Source organism: Pygoscelis adeliae, unplaced genomic scaffold (genome assembly GCF_000699105.1).
Source record: "Pygoscelis adeliae isolate BGI_AS28 unplaced genomic scaffold, ASM69910v1 Scaffold218, whole genome shotgun sequence".
Lineage (NCBI taxonomy): Eukaryota > Metazoa > Chordata > Aves > Sphenisciformes > Spheniscidae > Pygoscelis > Pygoscelis adeliae.
The window spans coordinates 5,537,530-5,552,997 of record NW_008825433.1 but is presented as its reverse complement, the minus strand read 5'-3'; the positions used below and the strand labels follow the sequence as shown (position 1 = coordinate 5,552,997).

General features: G+C 37.9%; 1 protein-coding gene across 1 annotated transcript in view; it reads left to right on the top strand.

Moving 5' to 3' along the window:
• Positions 1–15,468, top strand: part of KIF6 (kinesin family member 6) — a 175,445-nt gene that overhangs the window by 155,289 nt on the left and 4,688 nt on the right. Inside the window, exons 17-19 of the mRNA XM_009331124.1 lie at positions 7,026–7,110; positions 8,111–8,248; positions 9,888–9,980. Of these exons, the coding sequence (XP_009329399.1) occupies positions 7,026–7,110; positions 8,111–8,248; positions 9,888–9,980 (316 nt within the window). The remainder of the gene's footprint in view (positions 1–7,025; positions 7,111–8,110; positions 8,249–9,887; positions 9,981–15,468) is intronic.

The following is a 15,468-nucleotide window of genomic DNA, read 5'->3' as shown; positions in this document are numbered from 1 at the left end:
GTTGTGGCTTCAGAAATTTTCTGGAAAACTCATACATCATACCAACATTTAGAAAAGCATTCAAGAAACTCTTTTAGAGGGCAAATGGAGTAGCCAGGTGGGAGAGTGGAAACAAAACTTCTGTCCTACTTTGGTCTTTATTGTATACTTAACTGAGGTGGGGACTTAGCACATATTCTCTGCTATTTGTGCGGAAGAAAAATCAGATTCTATCAAAATCTATCAGTGATAGAGGTGCTTGAGGCTCAATGCTTTTTGTCTTATTTGGGGCAAGGATTAAACTAAACATTGTACAGTGCAACCCCATGCTCATAATACATTGATTTCATCAACAATGGTGTATTTTTCCTTTCTGTTTTCCATCTCCTCTACTTCTCTCTTGCAGATGAAAGGTCTTTTACTACCTTGTAGCAGAAAGATCAAAATTGTTCAGGCTGATACTACCATATACATTTGTTTGGTTAGCGTTCACATCTTGAATCAAGGTCAAAATCTCTTTTGTTCTCTAACTTGAAGTGACACGACAGTTGCATGACTCATCTATACCTACACACAGCTGAAACAGAGGCAGTTAAGTATAAAACACGTATGCTTATTTTTCCTTAATATTCTTTCAAATGACATTGCTATAAATTCAATGTACAGTCCAAAATAAATGCTTTTGTGCATTGTCACAAGTGTTTGTACTGACAACCACAGCCAGAGTTCCATGTGGAATGCAGGTAAAACACCCATCATTTTTAGAAACATTAGACCTATTGAACTGATCCCACAGTTGCTGTGTGCATTGCATTCCTAAATGTGACCTGCAAGTCCAGGATTTACTGTGCATGCCTATGTATATTGCTTATGCACAGTAAGGCTGGCACTTCTCCGAACTGAGAACTGTACATCTGCTTATCTGAGAATCCCCAGCAAGAAATACGGATTCACTAAGCTTCAGTATCTCTTCTATGCTCTGTGACACTCAGTGTGACTGCACCTTTAGCACCCTTAGATATTTCTTATTCTCAGTAAAGTTGTGCTATATTATTCTCAGTCAAGTTCTTATCTTGACCGGGCATTGCTTTACGAAAGTTATGGTGCTGTCTTATTGCAACTGCGGTCTGTGCATTGGTGGCAGTATATTCCTAATGGCTGAGCTTCATGATAAGCTACCAACTTCAGAAGTATTTTCCATCCTTTTCTTTCAAGAAGAGCATGACAAAACTTAGCAAAGAGACTTTTTTTCCCATGAAAGCTCTTGGATATTGTAGAAATGAATGCTAACGAAGCCTCAAAACTTATGGATGTCAAACCACACCCCTTCTTGGGAGGCAGAGAAAGATCATTCAAATATCAGGTATGGTTTTATCTAATGTTATGAACAAGATAAATGATGCAACAATAATCTCATGTAATCAAATGATAAAATGCATTTATTAAGTGTAGGCAAGAATCTGAGTTAGTAGGGGTTTTCTAAGACCCAGCTATATTACTATTCCACTAGATCAACTGGCGTGTATGGAACATATTAAACTTGAAGCTGCTTTTTTGGGTTTGGGGTTTTTTTTCAGTATATTGTACTTGTATATTTGGAAACCAACAGAGAACTTTTAGCCACAATGGTTTCAGAAACTTTTATGGCTTGACTGCAGCTGACATGAAGGCAATGCCTTCTGTTTCATATGCCATGTATTTTCAGGAGCAAATACATAGATGACTAGTTTCAAAGAAGAAACTTGAGGGAATTGAAGTGTGAGTCTGTATTTAGCCAAAACAGCTCATAGAGACTGGAAGAAATAGCTCCACTTTCCAGGTGTGCATTGGAACCCAGTTAGTTTGAGCCAATATTAAGCCAGCAAAACAACAAACAATACGATGATACAAAGAAAAGCAGCATATTGATGGACCCTTTTACTAAATTCAGTGATTAAAATAAAAATAAAAATCAACAAAATACACATGCCCTTAATCCCACACACATGCACAAACTTGTAAAGTGCTGAAAATAAGACAGACTGTTTCAATGTATGCTCATGACCAACTGGCTGAAATTTTAAAAAATCTATTCCACTAGGATAAGGGGTAAATTGCTTTAAAATCCACAATATAAACACTTCCAGACGTTAGGGTATTTTCATCTTCTCCTGAGTTTCATTGTGCATACCCATCTTTGCTTTTTTATAAGGCACACATGTGGTGCCCGGTGACAAACATAGGTTGACACGGCCCAGGGGAGGAATAAGAAAGAAGAAAGGGAGAATTACTTGTAAGCTGACCCTGAAAAACAATGGATGGGTAGTTCTTTTTAAAAAACCCAAATGACAGCATATGCTCCAGTCTGAAAGCACTAAAGCCTGAGTTTGCCAAAAGCTGCAAAGCTGATAAATAAAGCATTAAAAATATTAACTGGATACTGAAGTCAATTCTAAATTTGGTTACTTCAAGTGACTATAAATTTAAGCAGATAAACACAAGACCATGCAGTGAAAAAAATGAAAATCTTTGACTGCAAAAGTACAGCTGGAAGGCAGGGCACAATGTTATTTGAGGCACAAGACAATAAATCCCTAGGAGTTTGACTTCTAGGATACACTCAGGTCGAGAAATATATGAGCACCCCAGAGAGTATAAAGTTCAGGGTCACAGAAAGTTTCTTGCAAAATTTTCTGACTGTAGACAAGAATCTGCCAGAGTATTTCAAGTTGTTGCCAGCTTGCAGTAAACTATGGTGATAACACTTGGTATCTCATGCTAAAAATAGTGTTTTTCATCCGTGCTTGCCATACTGCTTTGAAAGAGTGATCCAGTTAGCAGGTGCTATCATTTCTTTCTGGTACTGTGTGATTTGGTCATGTGGAATGTGTTGTAAAATTTACTACTTCCTGTGCTCCAAAATTGGCCCTTACATTACAATAAAATCATTATGTCTTAAAATGCCTCTTACAATCTTCTTGATGAAAAAAAACCCCAAACCCACAAACCTTTATGATACGAACTGAGTGTCAACTCATGCAAAGCTCACCTTCCTCTTTAAGCAGGCAGCTGGTATCAATCGTATCTTGTGTCTCACTTCACCAAATGGGTTGTATCTGAAGATGAAACAAAACAGTTAGCCTGAAGAGAAATATAAAAGTTGCTAGCTATTTCACTACCCAATGTAGCACTGTCAAAATCTCTTCTTTACATCGTGTGACTCAGTACTCTTAACAAAAAACTTCACAATGTAGGATTCATAAGTTTTGCCGCTCAGCTGTATGTGCAGTTACGCTAACGTAAAGGAACTAATACTCCTTATGAGTACATTGCTGACTTCTGCTAAAATAACTCTGTTGTATGGAATTGGATGGAGGTATGCCAACAGAAACCCCTAGTATACACAGAGGCAATGTTTTCCTAAACATGCATGTCATACCTCCCCTGCACCCCTGAAACCTGGGTCTGCATTATCCAGGATCAAATCGCACCAACTGCATTTGTTTCCCAGAAGGGGTCACTGGGGCACCAGGAGTGCATGTGATAATTGCACATCAGCTGAATGGCTCATCTCAGTTGATGCTCTAAAAGCATAGACCTAGACTGTACAATCAAGTTTCATATGACAAACTGTCAATCAATGAATTAAAAGTCAACCCTGAGTGAACAAAGCAGATACCACTTTGTGTTCTGTGCAGTTGCAGAAATTGTATCTGATAGTTAATATTTCAGCAGTAGCACCTCTGCACTTTTTAATGTATTGCAAATTTTTTAATGTATATGGGCAAAAGTTGGTGTCATGAATTTTCAGTTTTTCGTAATTTACATGTACTTCATATATATGCAGTTAATTCATAAATAAAATTATTTAATGTTTTAGTAAATATTTTCTGTTTCTGCATGGGCAGGCAGATATATACAATAAAAAGAAACTTTTTAGAGGAATAAAAACCTGTAGCAAAAAGAAAGTATTTCTTCTTAGGTATCTATCTTAGATTTGTGAGTAAACATTATGCTTTCTATGTTTTACTGTCTATTCACTCAATTGTCCCTCTCATGTTATTTTAAAAAACACTGAGCCTGCATACTGAAGAATGCTAACACTAGACATGAGTTAGATACAATGAGCCAGTAACCTCTGCCTTAGCTTCCTAGCTTCAGCTGTAGCTGAAATTGCCTGGGCTGATGGGAGGAGAGGGGTGTGAGGCAGCAGCAGCAGGAGCCCAGGGGCAGAAAGAGGCCATTGCAGGGATTCAGGAAAGGTAAAGGGGAGAGGGGAGAAAAAAAGTAGCAGGGAATGAGAAGGCAGAAGCAGCAGCAAACAAAATGGTTGAAATACACTCCACCAGACCATAGATCTCTTTTGCTTGGAATATCAGGAAAGAGCCATGTGTTCGTCTGTATATATTACAGTAGGCAGATTTAAAAATGTCTAGTCTTTAGAGTAGAATGTTATTCAGTTCAGAAGCACATTGTTGCAATGAGCAGGCATGACAAAAAGCTGAAATGGATACTGCAACTGCATGGGAAAAGACACCAGAGAACTTACAAAGCAGTGCCCAAGTAGGCCTGTCCTGGACTTGACTTACCACTGGACTTCACCTGACACTGTGATCAGATCTCTTCTGCTTTTGTGACTGGAACACAGTGATGGATGTCTAAGTTTTAGCTGTTTACCTGATGAAATGTCCAATGCTATTTTTGCTGCTGGGGCCCTTATGGGGACTTGCAGTGTACTCATCTCTTTCCATTCTGTATATATACAAAACTTTGTGCTGCTCACCTTGCCCACAGCAGTGTTTCTTGTTTTCATCACCAGCATATTGCGAGAGATAATGGGTGTAGCTGTATTCAGGGTTGAGGATGCTGGGGCCTTTGTGTGATAGAAGTATTCATCTCATATAAAAGGCTTTCTTATTATTTCTGAAGGTAACTTACAACCAAATAATCCCTTCTACAGCGTGTAATCAGCAGCAGAAAAACATTTTTCTTGGTGTTTTTATATATAAGTGACAAAATTCTACTTAAGTTTGGCTGCCCTTTCAGAGCTAGTGCAAAAATATTTTTCCAAGTACTAGACGTCCAAATAAGTCAGGGAAGGAAAGCTGCAATATTATGGCCTTGCATCCCTCTGTAATGACTAGCAGAATTTGGTGATGTTTTCATGTAGGGAAGTCCTCCCTTCTGAAACAGCATTACCATTTTAAGATGCTACTGTCTTCCACTCTGTATTATTTCCCTTCATTGTAAGGGGCTAGAGCTGCTACCTCCTGAACTCAGACACCATAACAGACTTGTGCCAATAGGTCAAAGGCACTTCAGTGTGCTCAGGAGAGTCCCCTTTAACCACTGCTGAAGGCAGCTCAAGCTAAGTCTGGCTGGCTTTGCACAGAAACACATTAAGGATGCTCACATGGACTGTGAGCATGGCTCACTTGGGAGGAAGTAACTCCCTAAATTGTTTGTTTGTTCCACAAGAGCACATTTCTCTCAAGCCTGATGCTGTGTATTCATGAAGGTCAGAACAAGTATGAAGTCTCAGGAGCTTCTGTGAGAGTCTCCCCACAAGTTCCCTGTGTAGCTCTGCGCTTTCCCACATTATGCCTTCTCCTGAGGATGAAATCTGACAAATCAGAAAATCCTGATCCCCTGTAACCATTGAAGGGTTTACTGCTTTCCTTAAAGGTTCTGGTATGATTATGGTGGCCTTCTTATTATCCATTGTGTTCGGATATACCTTGTTATATAATGCCACTGTTGTAGCATGTCCTCTGCCGTGACGTTTGCACCTCCTGGCTTGCGTGTTCACTTTAACATTCCAAACAGTTTGTTTTTTAATCTTTTGAGGGTACCCTCTCCACCACAAATGTCTTTGCCCTATCCTTCTTTTGTAATGTGCACATCTAGCAAAGCCTTTCGATGTATGAAATGAGAATCGCGCATGGGCTTTGTCCACCTTGGCCTAAGTACACTAAATGAAATAAAATGCTTTTCAGCTTCATCTGTATTAAGCTACAGGGTGCTACAGCAAAAGATTAATGGTTTCAGCTGGCACGCTGACAGGCAGAGAGGGGTCATTACTGCCCTCTTGTTCCAGACAGAATTCCACTCCTTGAAGAGAGGGTGCACTCCTCAGGCCTCATGACAGGTTGACGCAGAATTTATTTTCTTGGCAGAAATAATAGCTGGGATGGAAACTTGCCTGTATTGTACAGCAAATCTTTTGTTTCTTTCATTTTTCTTCAGTTAAAAACGTTAAACGTGTTTTCCTGGGAACGTTAAACTGTTCTCATTCATCCTAGAAACAGAAACTGTTGTAATGCTAGTAGGTGACTTTACATTTCCTTTCACTGCTGAACATATAACCCATGATGGAAGGACTGTTTTGCCATCTCTCAGAATAAGCATATTGTGTACCACATGCTAACTAGCTCTGTTATCGGATAGGGAAATCCTAAGCTGCTTTCTTAGGTTAACTCAGGCTACTCTTAAGGTATTTCCTCAGTTCTCCTTTACCTTGAAAAATTTCTCACGTAGTTTCAGGACATTTTCTTTATTTATACTAATTGTCTGAATTCATTGCTTACCAAAGTTAATTTCTCCTTCAGGATTTGTCTTTTACTCTTCTTTTTGTTACTCTATTTCCAGGCACCAGCACAGCTACTGTTGTATCTTCTTTTCACAACAACTTTGCTGTTCTGGTCTTGTCTTTGTAGCCAAAACTGTCAGGTTGAATGCATTTGGTAGGATTTTATGCCCAAAACAAACTTTTAACATGGACTGTCATGTTAAAATTCACCTTTATTCATACCTAAAATGAATATTCCAGTCTTTACTAAAAAAAAAAAAAATTAAAAGCAGCTGGATTCAAATCACTAATTATTGAGTGTCTCTCATACTAAGTAAGGCCTAAATGAGGAATTTGAAGAAACATTTCCAGAAGATAGAAACTGTTAATGACCCCCGTTTCATCACCTACCTCTTAAAAAATAGTTTTTATTCTAATTAAAAGTTGATTCTTTTGACATCATACGGTCATTGCTTACATCTGATAATATCTCCTATAGCTATTTCCAGTCCTTCTGAAGAGCTATATATGCTTGATCCAGTAGAAGAGAAACTTCGAACACAAATTGAAGAAGAAAAAAAATGGTATTACTTCCACCTCAAACTTCTGCCATCCTTCAGAAGATAAATTGTACTGATAGTGTATTCCAATTACAATTCTGTACACACAGCTACCCTCAGGGATTGCTCTGACATTTTTAAAATGTCAGTTTTGTGGTTCACTAATAGTTTTTAAATTTGTGTATATGCTGTTGGTTTGTCTGTAAGATGCCACAGTACATGAGTGGGGAAAATTTATACTTGGGCTAATGGCTGAAAATAAATAAAAATAGCTTAATGTCCTCCCTGAAGATTAGTGTTAGAAACCTGTTGATTGAATCCAAATGTATTGTGAACCTTTTTGGTTGATTCAGAAATATCCTGCCTTCCTTGACTTAAGGAAAGCCTTTAAGCTATACAGGGTTGACAAAGTGTAAATGAGATGCAGAATATGCATTGGTTAACTAATCCTTGCTCTAATGTCACTGTAGCCAGGAGGATAAAAGAAAATAGATGCAAGGATATCAGTTCTAAGTAATTTGCTAGCATTTATGTTATGTGCAATCTGTGAGGAAACTTCTGGCTATTTCATACTACTGGTAAATCTCTACCTATATGTTAGCCAAGAGACCTCGTTAATGAAGCTTCCATCTGAAAGCGGAATCAGTCTCAGCTCCTATCTGAATCCAGGCTCTGGCGACCAGTTGTTTATTAATGGTAACCTGCTGAGAAATCAAAGAAATAATTGACATATTTGATTGAACCTGTATTTTAATTGTTAATCAATATTGATCCCACTTGAATTTCACTAATTTCTTTAGTGAAATAAAAGCTTTGTGGGGTAAGTTTCTTGTACTTACTGTCCAGTGAAGCTCTTACAAAATATGAGATGTCTCTTCCTACCACCATTCTGTCTGTGTCCCCTGCATCTCTGATTATTATATAGTCTGTTGTAGTTTAAATCTGTAACTGTTCTAGATAGGATAAAGCTTTGTTCAGATATGTGTTGGAAGATCTGTAATACACTTTCTTCTTCTCATATTAGTTACAAAACAATGTTCAATCGCTTGAAAGGGCTGAAGGTAGAGATTGAACACCTGCAGCTTCTTATGGAAAAAGTCAAGGTGAAGCTGCAAAAAGACTTTGAGGTCTGGTGGTCCGAAGAGTCAATAAATCTACAGGTATGAAATCACTTTGTATTTCTTCCATTTTCCTGTAAATGTAACATCTTCAATCATTTCTTGAAGAAGCAGTTAATTGACTAGATAGAAAGGAGTATGAAGGATGGGATTTGGGGCCTGATTCACATGTGCTTATGCCAATGTAAATCAGACAAACCTAATGTGAATTATGCTTGTATGAAGCTAACACAAATGAAGCAAAGTCCTTGCTTTCTGCTCTATTTTCGGTTTTGACATTCCCCCAAACAACTTGATTGAAAGCCAAGAACAGTCCCAAAATGCTGAAAACTCTGAAGGAACATAAAACAAATAGAGGAGATGATTGGAAAAAATAATCTTTTTTACTGCTAGCAAAACTATGATTTCATCAGGTTTATGACATGTGTATTAGAAGATGGCAGTCAGCAAAGATGGCATGTCCATAGCTGTAATATGGACAAATCCCAGCAAACATAATTGGTTTTTAGCTTCCTTTGTTTGCAAACACTCCAGTAACCTTTCAGCTTTCCTAAGCTCCCAGAGGGTCAGCAGCTCTCAGCACAGAGTGTGTGTCCCCTCACTCTCTAGCTGAGGCCCGCGACTGCCATCATTGCCTGTTTAAGAACCCAGCAGAAACAGAGTGCTCTAACTTAATGACTTGTGTAAAAACAAACTAAAGAGATGTCATTTTAAACAGTGTATTAGAACTTCATAACACAGTCTGAAAGCTACACAGTTTCACAAACATAAGAGACAGTACAAGAGGGTCCGGAGGGGTATCAACTGAAACAACAACATAGCTTTCTTATGCTCCCCTTCTGACACTTTTTTAATGTCTTCCAAGTAGTGATGTGGCATCTCACAGCAAAGCACTGCCGTGAAATGCACATCAGCCTAATGAAAAGGAGTGCTGAGTGCAGTACATGCCATATAATTTATTGTTAACTAGAAGAGATTTATTCCTTGGGGAAAAGTTTTTATAAACAAAGAAGGGTTTAGCCAGTATTTTGTTTAATTCTTATGAGTATAAATTTAAACTGTGTTTTTAAGAAAACAGCCTAAAGTAAATATGGAACTTAACACGAGGAACTTTTAGTTATCCATAAAGTGCCACCTAACTAGCTTAACTTCAAGTTATCATTGCAAAATAGTTTTCAGGTTAAAATCCCTAACCATATTAGTGGCAAAGAGGATAATGTTTTAGTCACCCTCCTGTCTAAATATTTAAGCTTTTCAAAGCACTGCGAATAATATTCTTGAATCCACTGGAGCACATTTTTCTCTATCCCTTAACAGGAGAGGTCCGGGATTCAGCCTCTCATGATTCATCAGTAGAAGATTAGAAAACTGGAAAAAATAATTGGGATTGATTTCTTGGATCTGACCTATCTATACATCTGAGCTCCCTAAGAAACTCAAATCGGTGAACACATGCTGTTACATATTAAAAACCTGTAACTTGAGCTTAAAAATACTTGAACCAATCCTAAACACTTTTCTCTTTGTTCAGAAGTGTTTGTCCAAGTGAAGAAAATACTGTGTGATTCAGACTGTGTTTTCTGCATGAGTCATTGCCTACCTTGTTACTGCTGAGACCTGTAGGCCAGTATTAAACACTCTAAAAAAATCCTATCCTACATAATTTTCTTTTTCAATCTAAACCCAGCAGGAAAACCCAGAGATGGTTAGCTCACCAAATACCGCAACTGTTTATCCCCTGTTTATCAAATCCTCGCAACATCTATCAACTAGCAGGTAAATTGGTCATTTTTCTCTTCCTTACTTACTTGTAAGAAAATGCAGTTTTAGTAGAAGTGCAGTTCACCGGAATGCTTTTGCAAATATCACACTCAAACACCGCATTTCCAGTTACAAGACAAATGACTGTGTGAAAAATGAATTTTTATCATTCAGTTATTTTGCAATCATATTGAAGGTAGCTTATTGTAACTAGTTCTTTTGACTTGTTGGTCTTGGGACCCTGGAAACCTGTCACTAGGGACGCTATGTCAGATAGCTAAGAAAAGCAAGCTAAGAAAAGCAAAAGTTATCAGTCAATTTTGCTGTATGAGGAGAGTATATCTCCTTTGGAATGTATTCAGGGGGCTGCAAACGAAAAAAAGATTTAAAAATTATTTAATATATATCCTAGATGAATTTGTTGTTGAAAAATGTTCTGGTGCTACATTTATGCAGCATATTATTCCACAATGATATTGCATTTGATATAGTAAAACACTGGTGCATCCTCTAGAGTAGAAAAATGTAGTCATCTTGGTTGTTTCATCATCAGTCACTTCTTATTTCAAAACCTCTAATTTAAATTTGTAGTAATAGATCTTTCATAGCCTTCAAGCAGAGTAGAGTGCAGGAAAACGCATATCTGAATGTGCAGGTCTCCATACTCATTGACAATAAACGGAGGTGTTCTCTCTCTTTTCCTCTTCCTCTCTCCCTCCCCACCTCTCTCTTGCTCTCTTTTTCTCCCCCTCTCTCTCCCTCCTTCTCATTATATGGTTAATCTTTCCCTGATGAGTGGATTTACCTACAATTTAATAACAATACCCTGCATAAATGATGTTTCTTGCTTTGCAGCAAACATAATATATCCCACATACCATTAAATAATGAATACTGGATTTTCTTAAAATTATAAAATATATTCTAATCTTTATGGTAAACTTTCATGTATCTATAATAAATGCTCCATAATCAGTGCAGAGAATGAAACACATTAATCCTCTAAAGTTGTCTAAGAAGGCATTTTCAGATGTCTCAAACTGATGAAAACCAACTCCAGTCTTCTCTATTTTGCTTCAATTCTTACTCTGTGTTCTCTTAAGTCTTAACCACTATTTGCTTTGCAAATGGCTGGCAGGTTTTAGGCCTAATTTGAGCTGTTCATTTCCGGTTTTAGGCTGAAGGCTACTTGTCCCACAGAAAAGCTGATGGAACAGAACATGAGAGCATTTTTGGTCTAACTTAGCACAAAGTCAGCCAAATTAGCTCAAGCAATCCATGACTGTCACTCTCTTTAACTTTGTACTGAATTGAACTAATGACCTCTTGCACAACCTCTCTGCCCTGTTGTTCTTGGGAACAACAATTTCCAGTTGGTGTGCTGACGCATTGCTCAGGAGAGTGATATCTTTTGCAGTCTAAGCTAGAATTAAAGAGAACATATGATAATGCCCAGGCACTTTCCAGTGCAATGGGAGACTGGTCTCCAGGAATGGTAATTTCTCCTTCCCCCACCCTAGCTCAGAAGCAAAATTGCATAACTGGTTTCTTTACAATTTTCTTTTAAACTTTTCTTTCAAATGCCTTTACTGTTTGTGTTTATTACTGGAGGACAAGTCTCAGAAAAGTGTGTCTAGCATTTTGAAGAGAATGGGGGAAGGTGCCTGGCTGCTTTCAGCTGCCAAGCTTACTTCAGAGTCCTGTACTGCCCCACATGGTCTCTTGCGAAAAATCACGTTCTTTATAATGAACAGTTTCTCTGTGTCTAAATAATAGACGTGTTGACTGAGATTGACTGGATGATCCTTGCATATACATATCACAGACCCAGAACATTCATGTTCTTGAACTTGAATTGTAGAGAGAGTCAGGATGAATATAGTTTTGTTTTCCCACCTCTATCAATATTCTTGCAATGATCTTTTGAAGTTAACTACTCTTTCCTCCTTATAGTTCCAGAAAGTTGGTCTTATTTTATGTTAGGCTGTTTAAACATAGTTTACACAGGTACATTTCCAGCATGATGTATATGGAAGTAGAAACACTATTTCTGCTTTTTGTGAGGCGGGAGCTGCAGGCTTAGCATCCCACTGTGCAAGAAAATTTACTTTTCCCCCTACTTGAGGCAATAACATTTTAGAGTAGAAGGTTCCAATTTCACAGGCTTTAAGAGTATAAAACAGTAAAATATCTATTTCCCAAGGATTTCCTTGAACCCAGTTGACACAGGAACTTTACTTACCAGTTCCCATGATTGTGTAGGATGAGTCCAGGCTACAATTGCTCCTTTTGGTTACACAGTCGGGAGACACAAATGGCTCTTTGTTTCTAACTCACCTAGAAATTAACAGTCTCTTTCTCTGAAATGATACTGCTATCTTCACCCAGCAGGATAACTGGTCACAAAAGTAGAAACTGACATAAATTATATTTGATATAATGTGGTGTAAATAAAACCTATTTTCAAGATGGAATTCAATTCACAGGTGTGTTCAATAGATATAAGATCTAAAACTTAGTGGGCTGCATGTCAGAAATCTAAGACTGCTGTTGACAGAGTAAGTATGCAGTAAAACCATTCAGACAAACTCCTGAGTGTGAATAGATATAAATACAATCTGCAGGATTAGAAGTAATAAATTATCTATCTCAGCATATAAAGGATACAGGTATATTCCATAATCTTTCTTGAGATTTATATATGTGTTTGAACAAAATCTTTTGATCACCTTCTAGTGCACGATTCATGTGGATTGTTATTGTTTGACACACCTTAGTCATGTTGCCAGAGAAAATTAAGCCTTGGGAAGGGAATGTGATAGCCTCAAATTGTATTTTATATTGAATCAATTTATAACTAAAATAACAGAGAAAGGAAGCTGGTAATCCTTTTGAGGCTTAAGAAGGATACACACATATAAAAGGCACTTGATTCATGGCCAAACATGTCTCTTTTTCAACTGAAAAAAAAATGGCTGAATTGTTGAGTGTCAAAATGAGTCTGTGTTAATAAAAGAGTTGAACAGTGAGCATTTCTGCCTTAGTCAGTAGGGTTTGAAAGCCATTGGCTTGATCCTACTCGCACTAGAGTAAGAAGCAAAACATTGATTTCAGTGACCACAGAGCTGAAGTGGGGAAAAGGGTGACGTAAGTGTTATCAGTGGGTTTGGCATGAGAATAAACATTTCTGAATAAGAACGGTAATTTCTTGAACAGGTTAATCACATTACCAAGTCTGATATACTTAAAATTGCCGAAACCAGTAGTTTGTATATTGTGCAGGCTTACAGACTTATGCTCATTAACCTGTTGAGTAGATTCTGAAGGTTTCCAGACTACATTTATCTTTGCATATGTCTTTCACATGAAGGTTGCAGAATTATTAAATCTCATCTGATCTGAACATATTACTTAATATGAAGAACAACCGTGCAAAGTGGAGAAAGAATGACCCATCTCTATATTTCAGACAGAAAAGGGTCTAATCAGCAATCCCAGAGTCACAGTACAAAGAGGAAGGAAGAGGAACTTAAAATAAACATCAAGAAGTTATTTTATTCAAAAGGAATACCTAATAAAATCCCTCAAACTTGAATGAGAATACCCTAGTTGTCCATATTGTCTCTACCATAAAGCTGTGGTGCTAACTGCAACTCATACTGTATGTATATTTATGTCTCTTAATGGGTTCCTGTCAAGTCTGCAAAGTCTTAAAATGCATGTCAGACTCAGCACTCCATGCCTGCTCCAATTCAGAATTCAAGCAGTGTTTTGTTCATCCTCGTATAGTCTTTTCCCACATTGGCTTTCATTTAGGAAATCTATCAGATCCTTGTCTGTTCAAGTTACTTCTCTCACTGAATATTTAATTTCACTAGTGTTGAACTGTTCTTGTATTCCCCTTGAATCAAGGAAGTGTTGGGTAGTTATTCAAATCTTCTAAAAAATTTTTGATTTTTTTCCTTCTCTCAGAAGGAATGCATTCCTTTTTAATTCAGTCAGCTCTTTCTTAACCTCACTCATTCCCTTTACTGAATCTCATTGGTCCTATTCCAGCAAGCCCCCCACAGTATGTTCAATCTCAGACTCCTTGGCTCTCCAGCTTCTACTTCAAAATCTTCCTGTCACTTTAGATTCGCTTGGGGATATTTTCAGATAACTCTTCATGTTCTCCGATGACTTTGAGCATCAGATTATTTAACATTTATTGTCCCAGGTTGAAAAATTTACTCCCTATATTAATGCTATGTGAAACAAAGGAAATGTTTACATATTTTGCAGGATTTTCTGTCGTAATCATTTTTCATTCCTGCCAATTTTCTGCAGTGTTACATGATGATAAAATATAATCTTGGAATAACATCATTGATTAATGACATTTCAAAGATTTTCACATTCTGTTGGTAACAATTTAACTTGAACAATTTATCTATGAATTTGCAAGTTAGGCCAAATTTGATTTTGTAACCAAATACTAAAATGCTTATATTTTAAGCAGCTTGAATCTTGCCTGCCTTTACACAGAACATCTGTTCCCACCATGTCCAAGGCTCAGATAACTGGAGAACTGCAGCTGAGTTTTTTTTAACATTGCAGAGGTTGCACACCTTCAAATTTTATGCTTTCTGTTTTAATCTACCTGATTTTCCACTTTTTTTCAGCTGGCAAATCAAGCATTCACACCATGACACCATCATCTCTCCAGCTCCTCTACCCTATGTGCTTGGCGGAGCTGCTCAGTCCATGGGATAGTTGTCTCTGGCCCTTGGGTTCCTGCAGCAAGGGAGACACTGCCGCAACACTCTGTACATCTCTCTAACTGCTGCCCCATGCCTGACTGAGACATATACCCCCAACAGATGATCCCCCCAAAAAAGCAGGTTACCCACTGGATGAAACTTCAGATACTAGGTTAAAAAAAAGAACTGAGACATAAGAAGTTGACAGACTATCTTTAATCTCCAGAAAAATCAGCTGTCAGGAAACAGTGCCTTGAGACTTATTAAATTCAACTCAAGGAAAAATCAGATAGATTCAGAATGAAAATGGGAATTATACATTGTCACAAGAACCTGAATAGTGTTAGATCTTAGGAGCCAGACAAAGAGACAGGACTTCTACACCTTGTATGTCCATCCAAATCCAAAACTGTGATCCAGGAGTGCCTGTTTACACACTACAGAAATATCGGTTAGAAGGCACCTCTAGAGATCTCTAGACCAACCTCTTGCTTGAAGAAGGACTATCATCACACTAAATCAGGTTAGCTATGGTTTTGTCTGGCTTTGTCAAGCATCCTTAACAGCAGGCTTAACACACAGAGAGGGGGATCATTACCTCCACCCACGCTGTCATAATGACCTTCCATTAAATTTAGACCAGCACTAGCAAAATTTCTCATCTTTTCTCATCACTGGAACAGCATCTAACACTCAGATGAAAGAGAAGAGTCCTGGCTTCTGAGAACAGGCTAGGAGCAAGTTGCGTCTGAGCATACGAACCA